We start from the raw sequence: 27,576 nt of genomic DNA, 5'->3' as shown, positions 1-27,576 counted from the left end.
GATTGAAAGAAGATTCCTAACGATCATCTAGCCATAGGCTATGTCTTTATTCAACTTACTGACCTTAGCTTATTGAGCTGTGACCTCAGTATTTCCTTATTGGAAAATTTACATAAGAGCTGTGACCTGAATGCCATACTTTTGCCTGACTCTATTTCAACTTCTATGTAAAGGGACTTGCTGTTACACAGCACTTCAATACACTCTACTTTCTGTTTGCTAAACCTGCTGTAGGGCAATATTTGCCCAAAGGTTTCTCCTCAAAACCAAATTTGCTTTGCAACTCTATTGATAAAGCCAGTTCAGCACAGACCACAGCTTAAATACAAACTCTCACACACATACCACATGAGGACAAAGATATACAACAAACATATACAGCCTGAATACATCTATACATACTACACATATGCACACAATCATACCATATACTCACATATACACATAGAAACACATACTGTACATGTATACAAAAATACACAACACACATACATATGTATACACATTTTCATACACACCATATATATATATATATCATATTACATACATACATACATACAAACTCATACACTAATCCCACATTATTTTGAGACAAAATCTCTCTCTGTAGCCCACTCTTGGTGATCCTCCTGCCTCTGCTTCCAAGTGCTGGGATTACAGATGTGAACCATCATGCCTGGATCTAAATTGCATTTTAATGAAACACTTGTATCTTACTAACACCTAACACTCTTAAATTAAAAGCCAAATGAGTAAAAACGCTGGTACTCATCATGATCAGAAGTAGATATACAATGCCTTGTGTTTAAAGTAGAAAATAAGACACTGGATGTGGGCTGATCAGGAAACTTCCATCTTCAGCTATACAGACTTACAAAATGATGAATGTTTTATAAGCATTTACTTCTAAATAAATGAATATAAAGACTAGAGTAGAATGTTCCTGACTTTATACATTTAACTTGAGTGTTTTTAAATTCTTTTTAATATAAAGCAGCCATCTACTCTGGAACTGCTTTCAGAAAGATCTCAGTCTGTCTTGCACACCTGGCAATACAAGTGAAAGGTAGAAACCTCTCCTAACCTGGGGGACTAAGTCTGGAGGCACTTGATTGGCACTCAAGGATGCAGATCATGCTACCATTCAGCAGCCTATAGTTTGAAGGAGACTTCATAGCAAAGAATTGTTGATTCACAAATGTCGGCATCCCTGCACCTGGGAAAGCCTTGTGGACATCACAGCCTCCTCTGCACCTTGGAAGCATGTGCATATTCTGTTCCTACAGACAGGGGTGGCCCCGCAAAACTCCCAAGTTCTCAGAATGTGGTAGAGATCATCCTCTGTGACAAAAACCTGAGGATCCCCACTGTGGGTCCACCTCTGTCCTCACAGAATAAAGTATGAGCAAGAATCCTGCCAAGCCAGCTTAGTAAAACTTCCAGTGCCTGCCTCAGTCATCTCATACCCTGCCTGCCTTCTGGTCATAATGTACCCTGCCCGCCCTCAGCAGCAACTAACATTAAGGAGTCATCAAGGCACTGCTAGTTCTGACAATGGTTTGCCACCTGCTGATGGCTATGGATCCCCACTTGTCCTTACAGGTGTCTAGTTTTGAGGCTGTGATGTAGGACTCCTGAAACTGTCACCAGGCTCCTTGAGGAGAGTTGGCTTGCCACCTTAACCAAGAATCCTGCCTACTCTTAGTCTACGATGGAATCACCAAGACTTTCCTTCAACTCTCCACATAGTACCTGTCATAAAGTGTGCACTTCCACTATACTGATGGGATGCCAGACAGTGGAGGACTTCTGTTAGCTCACGTGGTGGGAGTTCTGTGTCATATTGTAGCCTCTCTGTTTTCATTGGGAGAAATTGAAATTTAACAATAAGCCTCTCTGTGGTAGTCAATCCTGTGTATAGTAACTGCACAGCTTTATGCTTCGAATCCTAATGTTAACGGGACTAGCCTACATGGGGTATTTTCAGATATAACGTACTTAGAGATGAATTTTTTTCCTTTGTTCTTCTAGACTGGAGCACTGGAAATGTTTTGGTGGCCTCTTGCTGCTCTAGGGTGGAATACAGACCCAGGAGAGATGACCATTAGGCCCCAAGTCAGGATCCTTAGCTGAGGATAGCTATATGAGGTACATAGCCAGTCTGTACCTCATCTGAGAGTGCAGCACCTCTGCCAGGATGGAGCTGCTACTCTGGGGAGAGAGGATGGTTCTGAGGAGTCTACATACCTTCGATGAGAAGCGTAATTGCCAGTGATGTGTCCAGAACCGTCACAGCCAGGGGTGGGGCACCTACAAGTACAAATGCAAATGGGGTAATTTACTTGAAGGAAATCAATCCCCCTGGGTAATAGACTTTATTTATCCAAAAGGCAAGCTCTTTGTTGTGTACCCTTGCTACTGAGAGAGACTAAATTGATCTGGGAGCTCTCTAGCTCACTCAAGATCATTACCACATACAAATCCATTTCTACTTCCTTCCTTCCCAGCACAAGGACATGCCCAAAAGTGCATGAATTTTTGTGACCTCTTAGGTCTTTTCAGTCTCTCAAGCACCTTGTATCCTCTGTCACTAGGTTTGTGGACCCCTAAATGGCCTTTGTGTACCCTACTGTTCTTTGAACTTAGCCAAGGCCAGTTACTGTAGGGCTTGCAATCCCAACTTACACATGACAAGATACAAACATGGAAAGATATACACCATGGCTAAGGGCATGGATAATCTGAGCCAGCTCTGCACGGGGATTCCTGCCATGTCCTCACAATGCTGTCTAGTCTGGGGGAGCCTAGAACCCAGGTAAGGCAACAGCTGGAACCTGAGTTTGTTTGGGGTGGTTCCCTAGTCATGGACCCCTCTAGAGATCTGTTTTACCTTAAGCCTATTACATTTCTATTCTGGGGTATACTGTAGGAGGTGCATCTGCATGCCCTGACAGGGATCTCATATTAGCCACAGGCATCTCTACAAAGTCTGTGTAAACCCACAGAAACAAAGTCATCTGGCATCTTAAGGCCAGCTTGCATTAGTGATGGGTTTTTATAATTGTTTCTCTCTAAGTAGTGTGTGTGTGTGTGTGTGTGTGTGTGTGTGTGTGTGTTAGGGTATGTGCATGTGGAAGCCAGGGATAGCATCAGTATCATTACTCAGTTACCTACCTACCTACCTCTCATCTCTCTGACAGAGCTCCTGACTGTCCTGGAACGTAACAAGTAGATCAGGCTGGCTAGTCACCCTAGGGATACACACACCTCTATCTCCTAGTGCCGGATATCATGAGCCTGTGCCAAAAGGTCTGCTATGAAATTTTTTAATTTTATTTTTCCAGTGGGTTCAGAGGATGACATTAAGCTCTTAATGCTTGCAAAGCAAGCACTTCTACCATGGAGCAATCTCCCAGTCATCTGTATAACTTCTTAAATACACCATCCCAAGAAAAAAGCAGATTGCAATGCAAAAACCTACTTATCAAAGCAACCTCATTGCCTTTGTACCACCAGGAAGACAAAACTAAGGGACAGAAGTTGAGGGAAAAAAATACCCTTTCCATTAAATAACAGATTTAGTGATCCAGTGAACAAAATACCATCTGTTATTGAAGAGAAGACCGACCATGCTCTGTGCACTTGTGCAGACCCAGGGGAAGCCTGAACCCAGGTCAAGAACAAAGCCACACATGAGGACAGTCCGCAGATGCTTCCAAAGGTCTTAGTTTCCCTCTGTTCAGCATGGTTCTGCTTAGCAATGCTGAGGGTGGGCCAGCATGTTAGCTAAGTATAGAGGTGAGACTGGAAGGCTACCCGTGCGCAAAAATGAGGCTAGCCCACAAGCCTGGTACACTGTGGCTGGCAGACTAGTCACTCACAGATGTGCTTTCTCCAGACTGGATGACACAGTGCCAAGGAGCAGGTGGGCACACAGGAACTGGACCAGTTTCAAATGTGCAAATGGCAGATTGCCACACTTGGATGCATAAACAAGTTTCAGGGTTTAGAAATTTTCTAATTTCCCTCTGGCCCCATGAAAGGGAATGTGTATCTAGGTCTCAGGGATAGAGGTCGGTATCTTCCACACCACATGTCAGGGTAGAGTTTAATTTATGGCCTGTGTTAGGGGAGGAGCAAAGCCACCTGAATGGCAGGGCAGTAGAGGTGTCTGTGGAGTCCTCGGGTCCACACAGGAGGAGGTGGACCTTTGAAAGAGCCATTGGCTACAGAACAAGGCTGAGGTGTTTGCATGAAACCTACTTGTTAATAGCAGCTCGATCCCTGACTGGGGACTTGGGTTTGAACAGATTAACTGTGTTAGCCTTCACGTCCTATGTGATGATAAGGCCTGTCACTCAATAGCTGAGAGAATATTTCCTGAGAAGTGATTCAGTGGGCTTGTTCAGTGGTTGATTTTGCCAATGCTGAGGCACTCACCTGAGAGAAACCATCCTGAGAGATACTGAAAGGAATAACAGCTCTGGTTGGAGGTGTTTCAAGAGACTCCGTGTTTCCTACTCACCAATGACCTACACTCAGCTTTATTTTCTACTGTGGGGAGATTTTAAAGCTCTTCCTAATTTAAAGCCTAGTGAAAGTTAATTGAGAGTTTATTCCTTTAACAAGAGTAGGCTCAAATGAAAATGAGGTCTTATATCCAAGAAAGAACAGCGATAATTGGTTTCTCCTACCCCACCTACAAAACCTTTGTGGCAAGTTCTACGTGTTAGGCTGTCCTTTACAAAGGTATAATTTGTCACCTAGTAAGAAAGAGGTTCAAGATGCACTCTTCCTACCACAAAAGAAAAAAATAATTTTCTCACTTTCAGGGTTTTCATTGTTTTGCAGAAGGTTTTCTTTCAGGAACCCGACCAGACCAGGTGAGACCACCTGTAAGCCATGAGGCTGTGGCCTGCTCACAGCCAGGAGGGTAGCTGTGGGGCTAGAGAGCCTCTCTGGGAGGAGCAGAGAAGGGCAGGCCCACTGATTGCTCCTCTCCCCCTGCACTGTTTGAGCTCCTAACTGGTGAAGCACTTGCTGCCTGCCACTGTCTACCAGCAGGTGGCACCGTTGGACCGAGGGAGGGAGCTGGGGCTGCTTCACCTGCCCTCCCCTGCAGGGGCTCCAGGCATTCATTCCTATCTGACTATTCAAGACTTTAAGGCTTTCTTAAACTCATAGATTTACATATAAATTTTCCCAGCCTTAAGAAATTTCAATATTCAAAACCACAATTTTCTGCAGCCTCAAGTGAGGAGATGAAGATTCCTCTAAAAGAGGGACCTGCCTCTCAGGCTTCTCCTCCACTCTGGGCCTGGGGGAGGTGTGTGGAATCCACTTTTCCCTGTCACGCTGGTAACCATCCCTCTAGGAGCACATCTTCCCAGGAAGGGAGGCCCACGTGGGACAATCAGAGGCAGCCTGTGTGCACAGCTTGGGTTTTTGAAACCACAGAAGAGATGGGCTGGGTTTCCATGGAAACGGCCCTCAGCTCCCTAGGGGGAGGCAATGGCTTGGCTGTCAACACTGAAGTGCTTCTGGCAGGCCAGGGGAGGTTTTAAAGGACACTGTTCGATGGCCCTTCTTGCTTTCCTAATAGCAGCCATGGACAGCAGTAGGGGGTTATTTTAGGCTTTTATACTTAAGGATGTAAAGTTTGTTAAGCAAAGTGCTTCACTTTATCGGTATATTCTTTTTCATTACAATGGGAATAGGAGTAAGAAAGGAAATGAGGAATAAGTAATCTCATTTCATACTCTGCTTCTTAGATTGTGAGACAAAACGCCCTGGTCTTCTTGCTATAACCTGGTTTTGTCTTTGTGATAATAAAAGAAAATATTTTTTGGTGGTACATATTGCTCTCTGGCTGTGAACACTGGTCTTGAAGAACCGTGACAGAAAAATAATTTTAAAATGTCTTAAATAGTGCTTAATTGGAGAGACATGCAGATTCAGCAGACATCCAAAAGTTCTCATAGACCCTTCTGATCCCAGGGCTCGACCCTTTGCTGCCAGGGAAGCTACCTGCTGCTTACTGGAGTCTGAAACCCCTGGCCACTCTGCCTTCTGTTTTTCTACTTATTTATCACCAAGTAAACACAGAGCCTCTTTAAGAACAGACACTGGCCACACCTACCCAGAGAGTATCAGATACGTCCTCTAACACAGAAAAAAATGACTATCAGTATACTGAAATATATAATCTTAAAGTCAGAGAACGCTGAATTAGAAAAAGATGGGACAGTAGCCAGAACACCTCAATTGTGATAGGAATTTGTCCTCAATGGGACTCAAGTCCCATTACACGGCCCCATGTGGTAGCCTTTTTATAGACCCATAACCTGGAGAGAGAATGGGAACAGTTACTGACTGACATTGTCTTCCTAGTTAATTATTCATAAGTGTCTAGAAAATCCTTTCTCTATATCATCCCCACACTCTTTAAGAAGACATAGTAAGAGGGTTAAATCAACATTTAGAATTATGTTAAGGAATATAAAGTATGATGTCACGATAAAATCTCTGGTAGCATGTGAGCATGATGCTATGATAGGTGTGACCCCTGGTAAAGCAATATGTAGCATTATGATAGGTGTGACCTCTGTTTAAATGAGGATGTGACATCATGGTAGGTATCCCCTCTAGTTAAGTGAGCATGACATCATGATAGGTGTGCCCTCTGGTTGGGTATGAGATGTTATGATCGATGCCTTTTGGTTAGTGGAGTATATGACATTATGAGAGATACACCCTCTGGTTAAGTGAGTATGCATAGTATAACACATTTGCTGATCACTGTGGGCTAAAGGGGACCCCATTCCATGCCAAGGTCATGTGATATGTTAGCAACTCCCCAACTCATCCATCACCCCACATCTCTACTGCAGGGGTCACATAAGCCCACGTGTTCTGGTTGGGCATAACATGCTAACATGAGGGTTAGCTCCCTCCATGTACATGAAAAGGGGTCACAGTGCCAGACAGATGTCAAGACACCCCACGTGCAGTGTTTCAGTATGGTATGGACAGTGTGTGACTGGTACATGACCCAACACCCAATGCTGGCTGAGAAAGAATACTTCAATATTCAGTGGGCTCGCAAGTCACTGCAGGATAGGATCTGCAAGTGATTTATGGGCTCTCATGACAGAAGCAACTACTCATTGAAGGAGCCTTTAAACTATGGAGCCTAGTTCTGCCATCCTTGTGGAGCCCTGCCTAGACCGCTGTCCCCTTGGCTGATGTCCCTTGGCTGATCCTCTCAGGCTGAGCTGGCCCAGAGGTGCCAAACTGCAGAGAAGAGGGAATGCTTAGATCACTAACATCCAATGTGGGGCAGATGGCCTTTGATGGTTTCAAGAACTTCAAGAGATCCCCTTTCCACTATCGCTTTTGTTCCTGTTTCATAGCAGCTCTGTTTTAGTAAAACACAAATCATGGAGGGAAAAAAAAAAAAAAAACCTCTTTCCTCAGTGCCTTCAATTCTGAAAGAAACACAAGTGTCAAAGTAGGCCCTGTGTCTGCGCTCACTACAGTTAGAAAGTGTAGTGGCTCTGACCACAAGCTTTTGCCAGGCGACACAGAAATTCTAATTAAGAATGCTTTCTTTTCTAAACAAATGTGGTTCTAAAGGTATATTTCTTTTCATTTTTTTTCTTGTCACATAAAAGGAAAACAATAAAGGACTGTAGAGAAAGAAACAATAAAGACATTTTTAAATGGACAAATGTCATACAGTTACCTTTAGGTTACAACCTTACTCCCCCCCCCCCCACCCCGCCCCAAACAGAAAGAAAGCAGGTGACTTCTCAGGAATATACTGGACATCTGACAGTTCTGAAACACATTACCTCAACTTCAAGGGAAGACAAAATCTTTAAGTTACTTTTCAATTTGTAAGGTGTTTGGTAACTTTCTCTTTATTTGTAATTCCACCTGACTGCTGCAGACTTAGAATGCTGTTCAGATGTAACATAGCTCAGGGGATCTGGTACCCGGCTGGGCAGGTCACCTCTTAATGTCTCCTCTTTGGGTGGAGCCGCTTCCTCCTCCAGGAGCCCATTTCTCCCCTGTCCCTCACGGCTCTGCCCTGCCCTGATTTGCCTTTTTCAAGGTTTTCTAGGGAGGGTGGGTAGGGACTAGCTTGCTATTTAGAGATGCAGATATCACAGAGCACGAGCAACAAATGCAGGCCCCAGGCCTGGAGCTGCATCTCCCTGAACCTGTGCAGAGAAGCTCTCACTGTATTCTGAAAGTCCAGAGGCAGATGAGGGCTTTCCATAGTGTTACACTCAGGACGCATGTATACTGAGAAAACCTGCACATTCCATAATATTAGTGGTCACCGGGTTAGATTTGCTGACATATGTAATACATAAAGACACGATGCTTCTTTTGTGGTTCTAAGCCCTTTCTTTTGCAGTTACACTCAAAAGCAAACCAATAAATAGGAAATACTTGTTTAAATGCCCTTCATGTAATATTTAGCTAAAGCGTTGAAGATGGTTAGTCCTCTGGTACAGATGTATCATCATGTAAAAGATACTGTGAAGCCCAGATATAGTGATTCCCTGTTGACAGATTCAGGGAGCCCCACAGCTCCAGGAGGAAAACAAATACCCATTTGATGGTTTGAGAAGCTCGTTAGTTCTGTGATGCCCAATATGGTGGTCACCTAACCCAGGGAGCATGTTCTGAGATGCATCAGTGGTGGTGTGTCACTGTACCTACATCAGAGACAGACCTGGATGGAATAGCCTGCCACATGCAGGTCTACAGCATATGCATGTTCTAACTTTCTGCTCCAGTGTTATAGGCCTGTGTGGCACTTTAGAGTGCTACAGGTCATTGCACCACCATTCTAACCATGCCAAAGTGTAAAGGATGGTAAAAGTATCCTCAAGTTCCACCATATGTATGCTGTCTCACTAACCTAGCCAGAGCTAAGCAATGCAGGACCAAGTGTCCTAGCTAGAATATATAAGGCATTCTCTAAAGTGTACTTAGATCTCAGGCGTATGGTACAACCCATTGGGAATAGGAACTTCTCAAAGTCGGTCTCATGTTGATGAGGAAACCACAAGCTTGCTATCAGCAAGGGGGATCTCTAACATGCACTGAGTAGATGCAGCCTTTAGCCATGGACTCAACTCAGTTGGTCCCACAGTGCCCCTGGTGTTAGGGATAGGGGATTCATCTCAGAATTGACCAGCAGCCTGGCCATGTCTGATTCATTTCTGTGGGCCACTGGAGCTCAGGCTTGGCCCAAGGGCGGCACCCAGGCTGCATGGCAGCTGGACTGGCATGCTGCATGCAGCTCTGCTTTTGTGTCTCAATCATGCAGCTATAGGTCTTAACTCAGAAGTCATGTGTGTGGATCATGCTGCCCTTTGAGTCTGTGGGAAGACATCTAACTCACACCCCTGGTTGCCATCACTGTGACCTACTGCACGGCTGGAGGACATCCCAGGAACATCAGCAGTGGGCTCCTGTCAGGGCGGCAGAACATACCTAGCACATCCTGACGTCCCATTCACTTAACAGGATGTGTCCATGGGAAACTGCTGCCAGAGCACATGCACGTCCAGCAGCAGGGGACCAGCTAAACAAGAGGCGGGGCAGCCGCAGTCAGAACCCATGCAAAAAAAAAAAAAAATACAAAAGGTGACTAGTGCAGCGGGCTCAAGGCAACAGAAACCACCATTCCTAACCTCTCACCCTCTATGGTGAGTTAAGAACGTATCACACCACTTAGTTCATGGCGGGTGACGGGGCTCCACATCTGACATGCAGGAGGATTTCACCCAGTGCTGGAAGGTGGGGCTGGACGGAGGAATACTCACCTTCAGTTGATTGCACTGAGCCCTAAGTTAGTGCCACGGTTAAAGAGTTGTTGGGATGGATCCTCTGGCCCCAGATGCAGGGTGCAGGTATGTAAACATAACCACGCCCACTCTACACACAATAATCCAAAAGTGTTCTCACAAAGGAACCAAAAGGCACCAGTGAACATGTCTAATAATCTTTACACAGATTTGCCCAATATTCACCATGTCTTTCAGTTGGAACACATTAAGAGGAGACAGGGAAGGAGGGGTGGAGTTCCATGTCCAGAGTTCCTCATGCTAACACTCAAGCTCTAAGCCATGGAGAACCGGGCCCCATACCAGACAGATGGACAGATGGTCTAACTCATCCACGGTGCTCTTCCACTCAACCACTACTAACAGCGTGCATTTGTTCACACATAGAGTCAGGGTGGAGAATGTACCAGACAAGTTTCCCAAGGATGCCAAGGCTCCGTGTGCAGGAGAGGCCCATTCCATTGGTTCCCACCCGAGGGGATGCTGCATGGCTGGCCACCGCTCAAGCCATCAGAGCACATGGAGGCACTGAAGGTTAGCTTCACTCTCTGCCAAAGATGGCTCAATGCTCCTTTGCAGTTATAGGCAGAAAGAGGTCGAGTCATTTAGAATCAGTTTAGTTTCTGAAGGCATCTGACCCCAGCCTTTAAGACAGGTAGGTTTACCAGTCAGGTAGTGAGGTGACCTTGGTTTTTCTTTGGAACTAGATGGTCACTTCTAATACTTAGTCTCCCTTTCTGTTTGCTGTATTTTCTACACTTGTAGCCCATTTACTTACTTACTTGTAACTTGTACACAGGCTCTTCTGTTTCTAGCCTCAACCCACAGAGCCTCCTGGTTCAGTCTCTGAGTGCCAGGGAGAGGCATGCATCATCATAGCCAACCAGGATCTTTTATTTCCAAAGCCCCTCTGTGGACTTCACATAAAACCCAGGGAGTTAACCAGTTCATGCTGTCCTGCACTCCAGGACAACTGATATCTTCTGCACAGATCCTGTCTCTCTGCTTTCCTCCTCTTTCTGTCTTCATTTAAATCTCATTGTTCTGTTTAGTTTCCATCTTTTAGTACCTTAGCATGAAAAATATCTACCCTTCTTCCAAAACCACCTGTATTTCTCCCTGGTCTTGAGACAAATTGTGTGCTCAAATCAATTAAGAGTTTCTGCAGACTTGGTTTTACAATATAGTTTAGAAATAAATTAATCCAATTCCTTATTTTACAGGGAAGGATTCCAGGGCAATGAGGCAAGTTTTACAGAAAGCTCTCTTCTACCCTCTCCCTTTCTGGTATTTTCTTTGATTAGAATCTTTTGATTTTTCTTTTTGAGACAAGGTCTTTCTTGTGAATCCCAGGCTGGCCTTGAACTTGTGATCTTTCTGCTTCAGCCTTCTACATTCTTGGATTATAGCTGTATTCCCCATGCTAGGCCACGAGCAGATTTTCTAATGTCTGGATCCATCACTGCTTCATGTGCTCAGTCCCTCCTGCACGTGCTCATGTGTACCTCTGCCTGTACTTTTTATGCTCTGGTTCCTACAGACCTCACAGGGCCTATGGAATGTGGAGAGAGAGAGAGCTTGTGCTAACACGAAATGAGCTTATATGGACAAGTGACCAAGAGCCATCGGTGATGTCTAACACCAAGCTCTGCCCAATTTCCGTGCCTTCCCTTTGAGTTCTAGGAGAGCTGTTCAGAGAGCTGGAGTCAGGAGACAGTACAACTACCACAGAAGACATGCCCTAAACCTGGACTGCAAGATGTATGTTCTAGTAATGGGTGTTCAACGGCAGGAAAAAGAATAAGGGTGAATGAATGTAGTGGGAGGGTAGAAGGGAGAGGAGGAGGAGGAGGAGGTGGTGGTAGAAGGCAGTACTGAGTGCTAAGAACACACAGCACTGATGCTACTGCATGGTGCACTGATGCTACTGCATGGTCTCCCCCATGACTGGGAGCTCTGCCAGGTATGTCCTGAAGGCAGAGGATCATGACAATTCTGCTCACTCCAGGACTCGGTTCCTATTCTACCTCCTGGAGAGAAGATCAAGGATCCTTCTCAAAGCTTCTAACCTCTGGATGTGCCTTGACCAAAGACTGCTAACTTAGGGGACCTGGGCTTGGAAGGACAGGTATCCTCTTCCTAGGGACACTCTAGAAAGTGTTGTCCACTGTGGGGCCTGCCAGAGAATAGAGAGCTTTGCTCATCTGGGAGTTGTCTGAAGAGAAGTCTGAGAGAATAGGCTGCATGAAGAATAGATGAGCTTACAAGGACATACTAAGAAGCAAGCCATAGCAGAAAGAGTGGGAAGGAGGACTTGCTGAGACCCAGGGCTCCAAGATCACGTCCATCTGTGCCCGATACCTTCTTCCATGACAACTTGGAATGCCTGTCCCTCCTGTACCCTCTCAGGGAGAGCAAGAAGTAGGCCACATTCCCAAAAGACCAGAAATGTGAAAGAACTCAGATATGCTGCTTGAATGGGCAGTACTGGGAGTTAGTTCAGAGAAACGAGGACTCAAGGGGACAGGGCAGGCACTGTCACAGGTACATCTGAAGAGCAAATCTCAGGAGGAGAAGGCAGGACTGCTCCCACCTGCTCACAGGCCCTCAGAAGAGTACTCCAACCCTGGCTGGCTAGCACAGAACGCATCTCCTCTCCTGAAGCCACGAGAGAACAGACTGGCAACTCCAAACAAGTGTGAGATCCCCACAGGGTGGTTTGAAGTGACACCTGCTGGTGACCTCAGAGACCTTCTAGGCTGAGCCTTGGACAGCTGACCACAGCAAATACTCAGGTCTATCTGTGGCATGCATTAGAAAGCCCAAGGATTCTTGTGACTGAGGATAGATGGATATAGAATCCTTTTACAGGCATCTGAAGGAACACCCACTATGAGGGAAGTTAGTGGCTCTGCCTCTTTGGTCTTCTCTTCTAGGAATTGACCTCCAATAACCTCTAGGGTAGTAGTTCTTAACCTGTGGGACACAACCCCTTGGGGGATCATATATCAGACATCCTGCAAATCAGATATTTACATTACAATTCCTAACAGCAGCAAAATTACAGTTATAAAATAACAATGAAATAATGCTATGTTGGGTGTTGCCACAGCATGAGGATCTGTATTAAAGGGTTGCAGCATTAGGAAGGTTGAAAACTATCGCTTTAGGATAAAGTCTTCCCCCTCCACCATCTGTGATATTCCTCTCTGGCTTCCAGATGCAAATGTGAGAAGCTGTGTCCATCTGTCCTCTACTTTCTATGATGTAGCTCTCTAGGACAAGGCTGAGTAGTAACATCTCCCACCTGGTTCCATTCATTCCTCTTGCTACACTGGCACTCAGGACCTCTGGACCAAAGGGAGGTGGGAAGTATATCGAGACCCCTCCTTACTAGGGCTCACCAATTCCAGGGAAGTCACTAGGCTCTTGTTTTCTGACTTGCAAACCTAACCTGAAGTGCAGATGATATAACCAGACGGAATGTTCTTCTGTTGTCTACTGGACTGCAGGGAACTCAGGTCATGGCACAGCTGTCTCCTCTATAACTAGGCCACATCCTGCTTCCCCCTTGGCTTTCTTTCCAGCCAGAGCCTTCACTGTATATCTGCTGGAGATCTTTGCTCTGTGGGCTGAGTGTGCTATCCTTGAAACTACCTTTACAGGAGAGGTGAGCTGAGGGCCATTCTTCCATGAAGCCAGCTCACTAAGCAGTGAGGCTATGTTACTGAGTCCTGATATGGCTCCTGGTATCTAGGTCAGGGGTTGTGCTGGGATGGAGGGCTCAGCTCCTGTTTTGAGGAAAGAGGAATCGACTCACAATTTGCCATGTGGATGCTAGGCTGTAAGTCATGTCTGTCCAGTCCAGGGCCTGATTTTCTGCAGAAACCCTACCTAGTCTTTCAGGCTCATTTACTTTGTAGAGCTCACAGCACTATGAAAATACAGACATACCCAGACAGGCCTACTCAGTGTTGAAACATCCCGTTCTCAGAGTGGACTTTTTTTTAAGTCTTACATCCATCTTTACATGCATACCAGCATACAGGATTGTAGTTAGGGCCACAGAACTCAGGGGTGTGCAAGTTTAGATCTTGTTTTGATTTTACTTTTTGAGATCAGTTAGTTTTTGAGATCCTTGCATTTCTTGTAGCTAGTGACCTTTGGTGATTGATTAGAGCCCACCTAGTGTTCCTTGAGCAGAAAGACACCTGTGACCTCTAGAGCGATGTAGAAATCAGCTTGTGATGGTCTAGATAACCATCCAGACAAGCATACCCTCAGACCACAGTCACCATGCTTGAAGCAAGTTGTCCATATCCTACCAGACCCCTGTTCTTTTTGCTGACTCAGAGACTCTGCCTTCTCTCAGGGAGGATGGAAAGACGCATACAGGGATTTTTCCCAAGATGAGGAGTGCCCACCTGTGTTCAGCTTGAGAATCGAGGCATTACTCACCATGCGTGTGTGTGTGTGTGTGTGTGTGTGTGTGTGTGTGTGTGCTCACGCGCATGGGATGGGAGCAAGTGGAGAGGAAAGAGGGGTGCTGATAGGGAACGTGTACTGCTAGCAAATATAAGAAACACAAAACCATATCTGGAACCCAGGGGGAAGAGGAGCAAGCCCAGGTAGAAGAACACATATTGGAATATAGATATATGCCTAAGAGTATTTATTTAATACACATTTAGGAGGAAAGCCAGGACAATGGGAGTGTTGCCAGGACCAGGAAGACTGGTATAGACATATCCATCTATGTCTAGGCTCTCCTCATTGTAGATAATGATGACAATGATAAAAGTTATGGGGTGGGCAAAGAGGGGGGACCCTACTTCAGCAGAAGAGCAAAATAAGGGAAGAGGGTAGCCTGAACTATAGCTTGCTGAGTTGCAAGGAGTCTCTCCAAACCCCTGGTATAATATTAGGGCAACATGGGCACTGGCAGGAGGGACTCTCAGGATCAGATGACCCACAACAGGAACAGGACCTTGAGGCACTCTATCTTGGCTTGGGGCTCACAATGTCTATTCTTATACTTCCCCTTCCTATCAGGAATTCCACTGTTGGGAGTTTGGCTCTAACATCTACCAGGCTACTCTGAATTGCCAACTACCCAGTCTTAACAAGCACTCTGTCCTCAAGGGTACAGTAGCTCATCTGGAGAGAGGATGCAAACTCTGCCATGAAGATGCAGGCAGGAGGTCAGGCAAGGAGGGACAGGTGTCAAAGGCAGTGGAGTGCAGAGGCTCAGGGTAGGGGGAGGTGCGAACTTGGAGAGCAGGACTTGGGTAGCACTAGGCTTTTCTGCACATTGCAGGATCTGTGTGCAACAAAAATTGGTGATTAAATATAGATATTCCCATTAATGCAAACATATAGGCACAGGCGCTTGCTGTACACAGCCTTCACTGAATTCATTATATTCCATTAATATGAGAATCTCAACTGTTCTGAATAAATGAATATGTTGTGGGTTGGCTGACATGCCTAGCACAAATATTAACAGCATCTTTATTTACTGACCCTTTAATGGCTTTGGCTACTCTAAAGATAATCATTTCAAGATGTGCCTGTCTCAGTATGAATATTAACAGAAGTGTCACCTGCTAATACCAAAATTATGCCTCTTAGGAAGGGAATCACGTTTTTATAATGATTTGTCTTATGTAAGCTATAAGGAAAGAATAGGTATGACAAGGAAGTGAGGGAGAGAGGGAGGAGGAGAGGGAGGGAGGGGAAGAGGGAGGGAAGGAGGGGCCTCCTGCATAACTGGGAATTCTCTCAGGAGATAAGGCTGTAGTGGTAACATGGTCAGTGCCTGTGTGGAGCAGGCCTCAGGGCTTCCTTTCTACTCAGGATGCTGGCAGATACCGCCAGCCTGAGAGAAGGCTCAGAAACCTCCTGCTGCAGTGGGGGCGTTCTACATCCTGCCTGTTCTGTGCACACTGTGCCAGGCTAGGCCTGCCCTGAGGCTGCAAAGGGAAGCAGGAAGAGGGAGTGAGTTGCTATGGCAACCTGGTTGCCAGGCTCCCAGTTTTCTCAGTCATCCCCGTGGTGCAGACTGATTCTACAATGTGCAAGGTTTTTGTGTTTTCTTTTAAAATCAAGATCAGGTTCCTAGGTGCTGAGCAGCCAGCATTTAAGAGATGGGGAGGAGCTCTAGGGGTAGGTGGCCTCATGCCCCAGGGAGGGTGGAGGCACGCCAATGAAGTGGGCTTAGCTCACTGCGCGTTATAAGGAGTGTGTAGAATGGGGGAAATGTACAAACATAGAATCTGTTAACAGAATCTTGGGCTCTGCAGCCTCTAGACAGCAAGGCTGCCTTGTAGGCAGGGCAGTTTCTAGCACAAAACTAGGCTTGGATCCATTTAAGTTCAGGTATGAACCTCAGCCCTTGCCTTTACAAGTTTCCATAGAATCCTAGATTCTGGGGCCTCTAGACAAAGAGGTCACCCTGCAAGATAGGACAGACTGTGGCACAGGCCACCAGGGTATTGTCTTAGTCACCTTATTTCAGAGATCAGAGGGCATACTTGTGTCAAGTGTAGGTCAAAATCATTTGGTGCACTTTTCTTTGCACATAACACGGTGTCTTCTTTAAAGCATGTTCACCAGAGTCCTATGCTTTGGGGTGCTAAAGGACTGCTCTATGGTCATTTTAAAAAATGGTCTAGGGAACCAGTAAACAGCCTTCTGGAAAGTACACTGGGAGAAGAGTCTCCTCAAATACCAGGTCTCATCTTCCCATCAACCAGATGAATCACTCTAGGCTTGCCCTTATGTGTTGGTTCTGTGTGTATGAGAGTGTTAGTATGTGTTTGTTTGTGTGTGTGTGTGTGCACCTATCTATGAGTTATATATTCACGTTGTATGTGTTTATATTTGTGGTATGCATATATATCATATATGATATAGTATGTATATGTGCTTAGTGTGTGCATGCATACTACACATATACACAATTAAACATGTACATGTGACATGTGCATGCATGTATGTTCATATGTGCAAATTGGTGTATGCATCCTGAGGGCAAGTATGCATGGGTAATGCTTTGACCACAGAGATATAGTATGTCTTTCCTGATCTACAAGTTGACTGTAAAGGGAGTACTGCACTCTGAAGGATGGAGGGAATACAAATACAAAGTTCCTATTCAGCCAGCCTGTCCTCTGTCTCTTGTCCATCAGGGAGGAAATAAGATCTAGGCTGGATACCATGATGCCTCTCCTGGAGGTAAGACCATACCGGCCAGACCCATTACAGAATCTAAACTATTTTGCTCTACAGGGACCTATGTGTTCATACAGATCAGCACTGCCTATTGGAGACAGAAAAGGAGTCCAGCAATACTTCTTCCTCTGGATAGGAAAGACTGAATGAACATCACATCTTTGTGGAAGGCAATGTTAGCAAATTTATTCGAGTGCAATGTTTGCCTTGGAAAGTTATGATCTCCAAGAAGTCACCTTTCTGTGACAGTTTGATGCTTGTGAAACAGTGTGCCTAGTATGGAAGCATCCACTCCCTTTCTACTTCTTTCACCAGCTTTCCTGCCTTACCCACTCTGCCACAGGCCATAGGATGCCAAAGGGACAAACTTAAAACCAACGGTGTTACCAGGTATCCATGGAAGAGGAGCTGGGCACCTGACAAATCCATGAGAGCCACCTGGAGCCAGGAATTTGTCTACCTACCCAAAAGCAATAGCTTTCTTGTTTCTTCACTGTGTTAACACATTTCCCATGTATATAACAACGCTCTAAGAAAGGCCATGATTTTTACAAATAGAAAACCAGCTGAGCTGAGCAGTGACACAGACATTTAATCCTAGCACTCAGAGGCAGAGGCAGAGGCAGAGGCAGGAGGATCTCTATGAGTTCAAGGCCAGCCTGGTATATAGAACGAGTTTCAGGACAGTCAAGGATACACACGAAAACATTGTCTCAAGCAAAAATAAATAAGCCTGTTTAAGATTTATGAAGAAAGCGGCAGTGGAGGAAGAGAGAGAAAGAATCAGATAATTTAAATGTTCAAACAAGAACTTTCATTTTGCTCAGACAACATCCCCAGTACCAAAATGACCCTCAAGGTGTCAGAAGGACTTGGAGCCACAGAGCAGGTTCTGGGCTGGCCACCAGTGGAGTTACTCTAGATTGGCTGGACTGAGTTGTCTGTAGCTCCCAGGCCATGTCTCCCTTTGCTGTTGCTGCTTCAATCTCCAGCCTCTGCAGAGGAACGGTCACATGTGTATCTGTTTGGCCCTACAAGAGCCTTGTGAAACTGGGGGCAGATCTTATTACTGATTTTTCTAGATAAGAAAACTGAAATCCAGAAAGCTTCATTAACTTGCCAAGGCCCATGTAGTCAGGGAGCACTGAGTCTGAGTTCAGGATCTCTGGGTCCCTTGTTCTTTATTATAAAATGGTGAGTGTCTGGGACAGCTGAGCTGCTGGGCTATAATGCCAAGAAGGCCGTTTTCTCAGTCACCTGCCCTCATCAGGCTCAGTGCAAAGCAGACATGGAAGTACCTACTGGTTCAGCTAGGTGCATAGATGAAGTGGTAAGGAATATTTTATAAAAAGAAGAATAGCAAGCAAGATGCCCAAGCTATCTTCCCCTGAGAGCTCTGGGTCTGAGACTGATATATGGGAGTCCCAGACATTGAAGTGACAGTACAGCTGAGACCCACAGGAAGAATGAAAGTGGGCTTTGGATGAGGATATCCTGTGCTGTGCATTATTGACAACCAACCAAGGTGGTAATAGTTCAGGCTCTGGAAAGTGCCAAAGGCAGGCTGAGAAGTTAATCTGTTATCTAATAGAGTAATCCTGAAGCCAGGCCAGAATGGTTTCGAATAAGGTAAGGAAGGTGGAAGAAAAAGACAGAGTTTCACAACGATGCTAACGCTGAGAGAAGGGGATTTGATCCACAGGGGAGCAAAAAGTGCCTCAGTTTCTATTATGTTCTCTAGCCAAAAAAGGAAGAGAAATGAAGCAAGAGTTCAAAGTAGATAGAGAAAGAAAGATATGACAGAGACTAAAGATGATCAAAATATGCCAGTTGGGAGACGTTTCTGAATCTGGGGTGGGGTGGTGGCAAATGAGGATTTCATCTGCAGTGAATTTGACGGGCTGATGGGCATTTTTATTTGATGATTTTAAACCTGATTTGCAAGTCTGATATAAGAGTTTTAAAATTGTACCATATTAGACAAGAGTGAGAAAAAGACATATTAGGAAATGGAATTCTTTTATCTTTGAAATATTTTGATCTTGGTTGTTGAAGTTTCAAATGTAGAAAGTTTTATTCCAATCCTTGTTGAAGATAGGTTAAAATTCAGTTTGTTAATCATCTTGGTGTACTAATTATCATTTTTCCCTGATACCACCTGTCTTCTCCCTCCAAATGGTCTCAGGGCTTTTCCAACCTGTTACTCTGTCACTCTGAGCTGGTTCTGGTTCTGTCCTCCCCGTGTGGCAGCCTGAACTCAGTGAGCTAATGTGCACAGTTCTGTGGGCATCAGATGGCATCCCAAGCACTGTGCAGACATCATGGGGTTGATCCTTATGACGATCTTAGATGACTCATCTGATGTAGTGCAGTCGGCCAGCACCGTTATCACTTTGCAGATGGAAATGAGAAAGGGGGAAGCTCAAGGGCTTTAGGGCTGTGATGGCCAAGCCAAGGTCTGACCTCGGAAGTCTGCATTTTGGTCTGTGCCAACCTTGGATCTGCTTACTGTCCCACTGTGGCCTTCAGCTGAGCAACTTAAGTCACACAGATGCTGTGTGTGTGTGTGTGTGTGTGTGTGTGTGTGTGTGTGTGAATGTGCAATTTCTCTCACATCACACATATTCAAATATACCTCTAGGCCTTTGAGTACATCTCAATAAAGCAATTTAAATATCTGGACTAAAATTTTAAAGGAAATACTCAGAGGGAAAAAAAAACAGTAGTAGAAACTTTCTCTACTCAGTCTCAGCAGCTACTCTCTTTAATGCCCATGTGGCACTGCAGCTGTTTCTGTGGCAACAGCTCTAGTAATGAATAGAAGGAAGAAAAAGAGACATTCTCTAGGGAGATGGCACAGTCCCCCAAGGCCACCCAAAGACAGGAATCAGCCACAGTGGCGTCATCCTGGCAGTGAGATTCGACAGAACCAAAACTCAGCTGTGAACAAGGCATCATCATTTGTGAAAAGAATTCCCTTGAGGAAGGCCAGAGTACATAAATCAATTAGAAGTGGCAATCTGACCATCCACTAAATTCCACTGTGTCTGTTATCATTATGTGTCCACTCTGTGTGGGTTCTGGGTGCAGAGCACTGGGCAGCAGGCTCAAGTCTACAAGTCAGAAGTCCTATATTCTACTGAGTTATCAGAGACATTGGCTCACACATGTGAACCTAAACTGAAAATAATGTGTGTTTAATCTAAAATAAGCAACAGAGCCAGACACCCAACAGATATATACTTTTCAGTGTTGGGTGACAGGCTCTGGGATGTAGTATACACTCAAAGATATTTGGTATGATGTGTTTTAAGCAGAAAAATCTCTGACCTGCCAGCCATGTTCAACCTAGGAAATATCATGCAAATGATGGTAGGATGCAGGGATCTATTGGATAATCCTATAGGAAGATAAGCAAACACTCAGTGACCTCAACCAAGAGGCAGGATGTGGAGGGAGGACAGAGGGCAAAGCCAAGAGGATATTCAACTCACCCCAAGGTAGAGGGAATGTCCAAATACTTGGAATTTCATTATCCTGCTTCCCACAAATAACCCAGCTTTTGAGACTTGATGAGCACACATAAGTGAATTTCACTGCAAAAAGGTCCCAGTGGATGATTCTAGGAAGTCTTGGCTTCTTGCTCTGCAGAGCCGTTCAGGTCAGCTACTCACAGAGGAGGTTGAGTCATGCTGCACTGCTTCTTCACATTTTAGAGACTGAGTTCATTTTGATGGGGATATCACTCTGCTGATTTCAGGTGACACTGGCTACCTTGTCTGCACACATACTATAGGTGAAGGCCTGGGCACAACGTTGAAGGGCAAGTAGGTTTTCTTGATGGACAAGGACATAGCTTCCATTCCAGTGTTTGGTCTAAGAGTCGAGAATGTCTGTGTATCCTCCATTCTTTACTCTGCAGCTGCTGGTCCTAGTTCAGGGCTGAGATCTTATATGGCAGCAGAATATGATGCAACATTATTTTCTGTGTGCTACCCTTTTGTCATCTCCTTGTTACACTGTATCTGGGTTCCACTTGATTGCCATCATGGCTATTGCTCTATTCTTTGTCCCAGAAGGTAATGCCATTGTGATCCCCATGATCTCGGGTCCATTTCCACCCAGGCAACGGAATCTTGGTGAACCTCCTTCATAATATTTCTAAGTTTTATCATTTAGAAATAGCTACAATCCCAGAGACTGACTAGTCTATACACTAACCCATCCATTATTGTTCTCAACAGTTCTTCAAAATTATCTGGAGACTCAAAAATTAAGTTCTACAATGGGAATAGTTTCATTTGGCTCATTAACTTATTAGTCCTTGGATTTCTAATGATAGGTTGAACATAGGGGAAAGATGACCACATGTACAGACCCTACTTCCCAGTATATGTCATGGGCCACAGATGTCTACAGAGCAAGAGGGCAAACGCTGTCTCCTGGAAGAAGGCAGAACTCTCAGGAGAATGAGTACGAGATGATGAGAGAGGCAGCTGACAGTAGAAGTCAATCTGTTGTGCTCTAGTTGACAGGTTAGATCACTATCAAGAGAAAGCTGTAAAACCATTTCAAGGATCTATGACTGCGTGGCCAGGGTGCAAATATATCATACCATTTCTCAGGGCTGCATACAATTTAAATGGTTAACTGAAGAACTAAGGGGTACTGTGAGTTCCTTACCATCCTCCATACCTACAGGTAAAATAATCTGAAAATATGCACCTGCCCTTCTGTATGGGGAATCACCTTAACTTTCCCTCATTCCTGTACCCCACATGCATCAGTTAATAAGAGACTTAACTCTAGATGGGCATTAGTCACAACAAAAGCTCAGACTGCCAGTGTTTGATCTGTTATTCCACGAGCCAACCTCCACAAAGACATTCCTTTTCACTCCCTCTACCCTATGGTTTTGATGGTAAAATTTTAGTCTGAGAGAGAATCATAGGGCAGACTGAGAATACTGCTGCATTCTTGTTCTGTCTCCCCAAGATTGGTATTCTCTTGTAGTTTTTGACTCTTAAGAGAGTCAAAGGTCCAATTTTGTTTTTTGGAACTCAGATTGACCCACATAAGCTGGTGCTTCATCAATACCACTTGTCTCCTGAGCCCTTGTTCCCAGGGCACATTTGCTCCCATTTGTTGTCCCCCTATTCCACTGCCTACTTCCTATGTCCATGAAGATCCTTTGCTTTCCCACCCCAAGAGGAATATAGAAAGCCACATCAGGCAATGGGACCTTTTCCCTGAAAGCTTTCCTAAAAAGACTGACAATCTTTTAGTGGATCCAACTGCTGTTATGTTCTAGGACTTTCTCCTAACTCTCTGCACTGGCTTTGTTGGTATGCTCTAAGTATGAAGGTTGAGTCCACCTGTTTTCTCCCAGATATCTGAAACCAGAGAGGGAGGGAATTGATTATGCACTATGACAGGAAGTCTCCTAAAAACAGGTATGACTCATGAATCCCAAGAGACAAGTCAGACTTCTGCTGCCATTTCTACAGACCAGATGAAAACACCGGTGCATCTATGAAACAAATGACTACCTGTAGTACTGGTCATAGAGTTTGTAAACCTGACTCAAACCTAGACACTTGAGAAGAGAGAATCTCAACTTGCTTCCATCATACCGGCCAGTGGGCATGTTGGTGGGATCATTTTCTTGATAATTACCATCTCTGGGCAGGGAGGCCTGGGCTATATAAAACACCGTAGCTGAGAAAGCCAAGGGAAAGCAAGCTAGTAATGAATATTTCTGTGTCCTCTGATTCAGTTCCTGCCTCAGGGATCCTGCTAGAGTGCCTTGCTTCCCTCAAAGAAAGATCATAATCCATAAGCTAAAACAAACCATGTTGTCCAAGGTGCTGTTGGTCAGTTTTAGTACACCATAGGGAAAGCTAACTAGGACATTATGTCTCACCCTATAGCATACTCGTGGTCAGGATCTACCCACAAAAGTCTCAGCCACAGAGAGGAGCATCATGTACCAGCCATGCAGATGAGGCAGGAGCCTCACCAGTGACACCTGCAAAAGCAACACTAGGCATCAGTGTTTATGTTCCTCACACTGCCTTCTTAGAATGAAAGCTTTGGTTATGTGGTCCTACCTTATATAACCACAAAGGGAAGAGACTGGAATCTCTATTAAGTAGAAAAGCACACTGCAAGGCTATAACTAATCAAAATATCAACATTTGATTATGAATATTTTCCTTTTCTTGCTTTATCATTTTTAATTTGTATTAGTTTTATATTCAGGCTTCATTTAAAACTTTCTTGCTTAGTGAACAGTACATTTTCTCCTTCACATATGTCAGTATTTAGTAGTTTATACATTGTTTTAACTAATTTTCAGTTGTTGTGGCCAAACAACATGACCAATGCAACTTATAAAAGAAAGTGTTTAATTTTGGGTTTACGGTTCCAGAGGGCTAGAGTCCATGGCCACCATGTTGGGAAGCATGGCAGTAAGCAGGAAAGTGTTGTACTAGAGCAGTAGCTTAGAGTTTACATCTTGATTCTCAAGCAAAAGGGAGGGAGGGGGAGGGAGAGGGAGGAGGGAGAGGGAGAGGGATGAGGGGAGGGAATTGTGTATGGCATAGGCCTTTGAAACCTCAAAGCCTGCCCTCAGCAACATGCCTCCTCCAACAAGACCACACCTTCCAATCCTTCCCAAATAGTTCTACAACTGGGGACCATGTGTTTAAATATATGAGGCTATGGTGACCATTCTCATTCAAATCACCATACTCCACTCCCTAGTCCCTATAGACTCATGGCCATACCATAATGCAAAATGCATTTAGTCTAACTTCAAAAGTCCCCATAGTCTTTCACATACACTTTGTGTATTTTTAAATCCTAATCAAGTGAATAGTAAAACATCATCCATACTTGACCACGGTAGGACAACATGAAGGATGGCTGCAGATGAAGTGAGAAGGAGCCATCGATGCGGTAACAGTGCTGGGGTTGGAGTGGGTTGGGATGCCTAACTAAACTTCCACACAGGCTCCTTGCTGGCTATGATACTGAGAGTTTTGATCTGAAGATTGACTTCAGTGACTATGATGTGCTTGCTGATTGATCCCTGGAACTCATGGTGGGAGAGAACTGACTATTTCTTCTGATCTCTTCATATATGCCCTATACACACACACACACACACACACACACACACACACACACACACACACACACACACTAATAAAATAAAGAATAGAAAGCTAGATTAAACAAGTCATGCATATTTGTATTCTAAAACCTATAAATATAACAAACAGAAATGAGAAATGCCATGGGCTTCACTGCCCTTTTCATGCAGAGCTGTTTCTACAGGAAGACATTACTAGCTGAAACAAGCTCCAAAGGAGATATTCAAGATCTGAGTGGAAGACTAGCTTCTAGTAATGCCTCACCATTCACCAACACATCTACTAATTACATTAGGTGTTTTCTTACTAGAAGGGCGCCTGAAGCCTCTTACTACAACTCCTTAGCTTGGGTAAGAATTTTGTACCTGTTTCAACACAATAAAGTTGGATATCAAAACCAAAAGTAAAAGAACCAAGCTTCACACTGAGTTGTGAATTACTCTCGTATAGGTCCTAAGCAGTGACATTTCCAGTTATTTTTCTATATAGCATACAAGGAATCCCCTGAGAACAGTAATACTATGAAACGCATGTCATACTCGGTTCCAATCTGCCTGGAACAACATAAAAACAAAACAAAACAACAACCCTTGCCGGGCAGTGGTGGCACATGCCTTTAATCCCAGCACTTGGGAGGCAGAGGCAGGCAGATTTCTGAGTTCGAGGCCAGCTTGGTCTACAAAGTGAGTTCCAGGACAGCCAGGGCTACACAGAGAAACCCTGTCTCGAAAAACAAAAAACAGACAACCAACCAACCCTTACTCTGTTTGCAATTCACTAATAGTGTAACAAAGACATCGAGGACCAAGATGGCAAACAATGAATAAGTTAGTCAGCTGCAGAAATAACATGCTCCTACATTGTGACTAGAATGTAAAATGACTAAGGACAAGGTAACAGAGACAGTGGGACATGACTCCCATTAACAGATTTGTGCTATGTCGTGGATGACCATGAACTCCTGAGCCTTTTGCTTTCACCTGCCGAGTGCTGGGATTACAAACATGGCTTGGCACAATCCTTTATGTATGCTGCACTGAGGAATGAACCATGCCTTCATATATGCTAGGAAGCACTCTACACACAGTGAAATCCTCCAAAAATTAACTAAGAACTCTGTCTTCAGGCACAGCAGCCTAATTTAGGTGGCTTGTGTCTACTGTGTGGGACAGTGTACAATGAACCTTCTGTCATTCCAGAAAGTTCTATCAAATTGTATTTCCACCTTATCAGAAGGTGTTTGCACTGAATTTTCCTTCACAAACAAACAAACAAGCAAACAAACAGGTAGGACTATCATATCAAATCACTTTGTGAGATCAGGATGTTCATCGTTTCTTTTTATAGGGAGCAGGATGTTTACACATCTCAACTATAAATAAAAAACAACTTATGAACTCAAGGGACTCGGGTAATTTGAGAAGGAGTCAGATGAAATCCAGTAGTTAGAAGAAAGATCTGCAAAAATGCAGCAAAGGACGGGAACACGTGGTATGTAAGTATCCTCAGACTGTCATTCTGGGAGAGCACAGGCCATGGGAAGAGTAAGTGGCTTACATACCAGACATGCAGACAAGTTAAAGCCATGGCACTGCCAGGAGTCCTTGCTTCCCCATCCTCTCATGCCTGCAAGCAGTCTCTGTCCTGTCTGTCAAAAATTTCCAATCCAGAAAAACTGAAAGAGAACCATGGCCTCTCCTGAATACGTCAGGAAAGAAATATTCTCCAACAAGCCTGTCAATAATTTCCCAAAGCGAACATCTACTTCATTTCTAATTTTGTTCATTTTACTCTGGATAACTATAAATTAGTGAAGTTTTTACATGATAAAACCCCCAGATTTACAATTAAAGTCCAGGCTAACTAAATGCCTACAACTGACTAGGCTTTCTGTCCTCACCCTGCATGGGCTGGCATCTGGTATAGATCCAAAGTCCCTGGAAATCTAAAGGCTTTTGCTTTTCGGAATTACCCCAGAGGAGCCATGGATGAATAAAAATAGGCTCACTCCTACTAAGTAGAAAGGGCTAGATATAATAAGCAATAAATTATGAAGAACATTCAGATACTTGTGTGTCACAAAAGGAAAATGCCTAGCCCAATAATCACAAAGTGTGTGTATGTGTGTGTATAAATCTATAGTATGTACTTATAACGATAAAAATCCAAATATAAGTGAAATACTTCTAAAATACATAAAATGAAAAGGGATAGGATATTGTCATTTGGCTAATATGCATCAAATAAACTATATAATTCCAATACCCTTTTCAAATAAGAAATAACTAATGCCACTTTTTTCTTAGTTTGAAATCAATGTATTATCATTGTAATATCATTCCGTAGTTTTTGATATCTGAATTAAACACTTCCTAATTTCTGCGCGAGGAGTGAAGTGTGCCTCAAGGTCTCACTCATAATTTAAGGTACTCTCCCAAGTTTGTCATTACAAACCTTAACAAGCACCAAGTGAAGGACGGGGAACAAGCTCTCTTGCCTGTGGAGGACAGACTCAACACTTCCCTCTCTAAGTCCAGGCTTAGCAGGTGAACTGCTGCAGTGCAAAGATATTCACAGTAGGTATCCAGGAAATGTAGCCAATTAAAGGTCAGCAGGATGCAGTGTCTGCTGAAGCCAGCCTCACTTTCATGAACTTGCTGATATTTCAAGTGATTCCCTGGCCAGCCTGGGAAGGCAAGTCCCCACTGAGAGAGCCAGGAGGAATGGCTTAATTTTGGCTTGATTTTTTTCATAGATGTGTAAGGCTTGGGGAGATCCTGTGTGTGTTCATTTTTCTCTTTTCTTTTCTTTTCTTTTCTTTTCTTTTCTTTTCTTTTCTTTTCTTTTCTTTCTTTTTTTAAATAGATGTTGGTGGAGCTAGAATGAGGGCTCTGCAATTAAGAGAACTGGCTGCTCTTCCTTGGACCCAGGTTCAACACCCAGCACCCACATCATTGCTCATGGTGGTCTATTATAACTCTAGTTCCAGGGGATCTGATCCCCTCTTCTGGACTTCTCTGGCACCAAGTACACAAATGGTTCATTAACAAAACAGATGAGAAACATCCGTACATATAAAAAATAAAAAATTTTAAAAGGATGATAAGATACTAGTGAAAAATTCAAGGTTTTCACTTTAAGTGCAAGATGGAGACTAGGGTTTGAAGGAGGGCCTTCTCAGTGTGGATAACCCTGCTGCCCCTCCGGATAGTGCCAAGGCATCTTCTGTGAGCACAGGAATAGCTCAACTTCCATCCTAACTTGAAAACTGCCTTTCTGTCAAGGATGGCTGTTGTTGCTTTCCTATAAGAAGTCATTAT

General features: G+C 44.3%; 1 protein-coding gene and 1 long non-coding RNA gene across 17 annotated transcripts in view; one reads left to right on the top strand and one right to left on the bottom strand.

The window, feature by feature from the left end:
- The window catches only part of LOC147001210 (uncharacterized), a 45,877-nt gene extending 18,701 nt beyond the window's left edge, over positions 1–27,176 (top strand). The window contains exons 2-3 of the long non-coding RNA XR_015045202.1: positions 25,604–25,751; positions 27,122–27,176. This is a non-coding gene — a long non-coding RNA (uncharacterized LOC147001210). The remainder of the gene's footprint in view (positions 1–25,603; positions 25,752–27,121) is intronic.
- The window catches only part of Myt1l (myelin transcription factor 1 like), a 391,301-nt gene that overhangs the window by 33,100 nt on the left and 330,625 nt on the right, over positions 1–27,576 (bottom strand). For 15 of the 16 annotated variants that reach the window (XR_015045201.1, XM_085830269.1, XM_085830266.1 and 12 more), the window contains one exon: positions 2,248–2,310. The exons of the other annotated variant lie outside the window; for it this stretch is intronic. Coding sequence is in view for 14 of the 15 variants with exons in the window: in XM_085830269.1 (XP_085686395.1) it covers positions 2,248–2,310 (63 nt within the window). In the remaining variant the exon portion in view is untranslated. The remainder of the gene's footprint in view (positions 1–2,247; positions 2,311–27,576) is intronic. 16 annotated transcript variants of the gene reach the window in all.

Source organism: Mus caroli, unplaced genomic scaffold (genome assembly GCF_978045245.1).
Source record: "Mus caroli unplaced genomic scaffold, Mus_caroli_1 scaffold_14, whole genome shotgun sequence".
NCBI lineage: Eukaryota > Metazoa > Chordata > Mammalia > Rodentia > Muridae > Mus > Mus caroli.
Note: the sequence above shows the minus strand (reverse complement) of the source record. Positions and strands in the feature narration are given on the sequence as shown.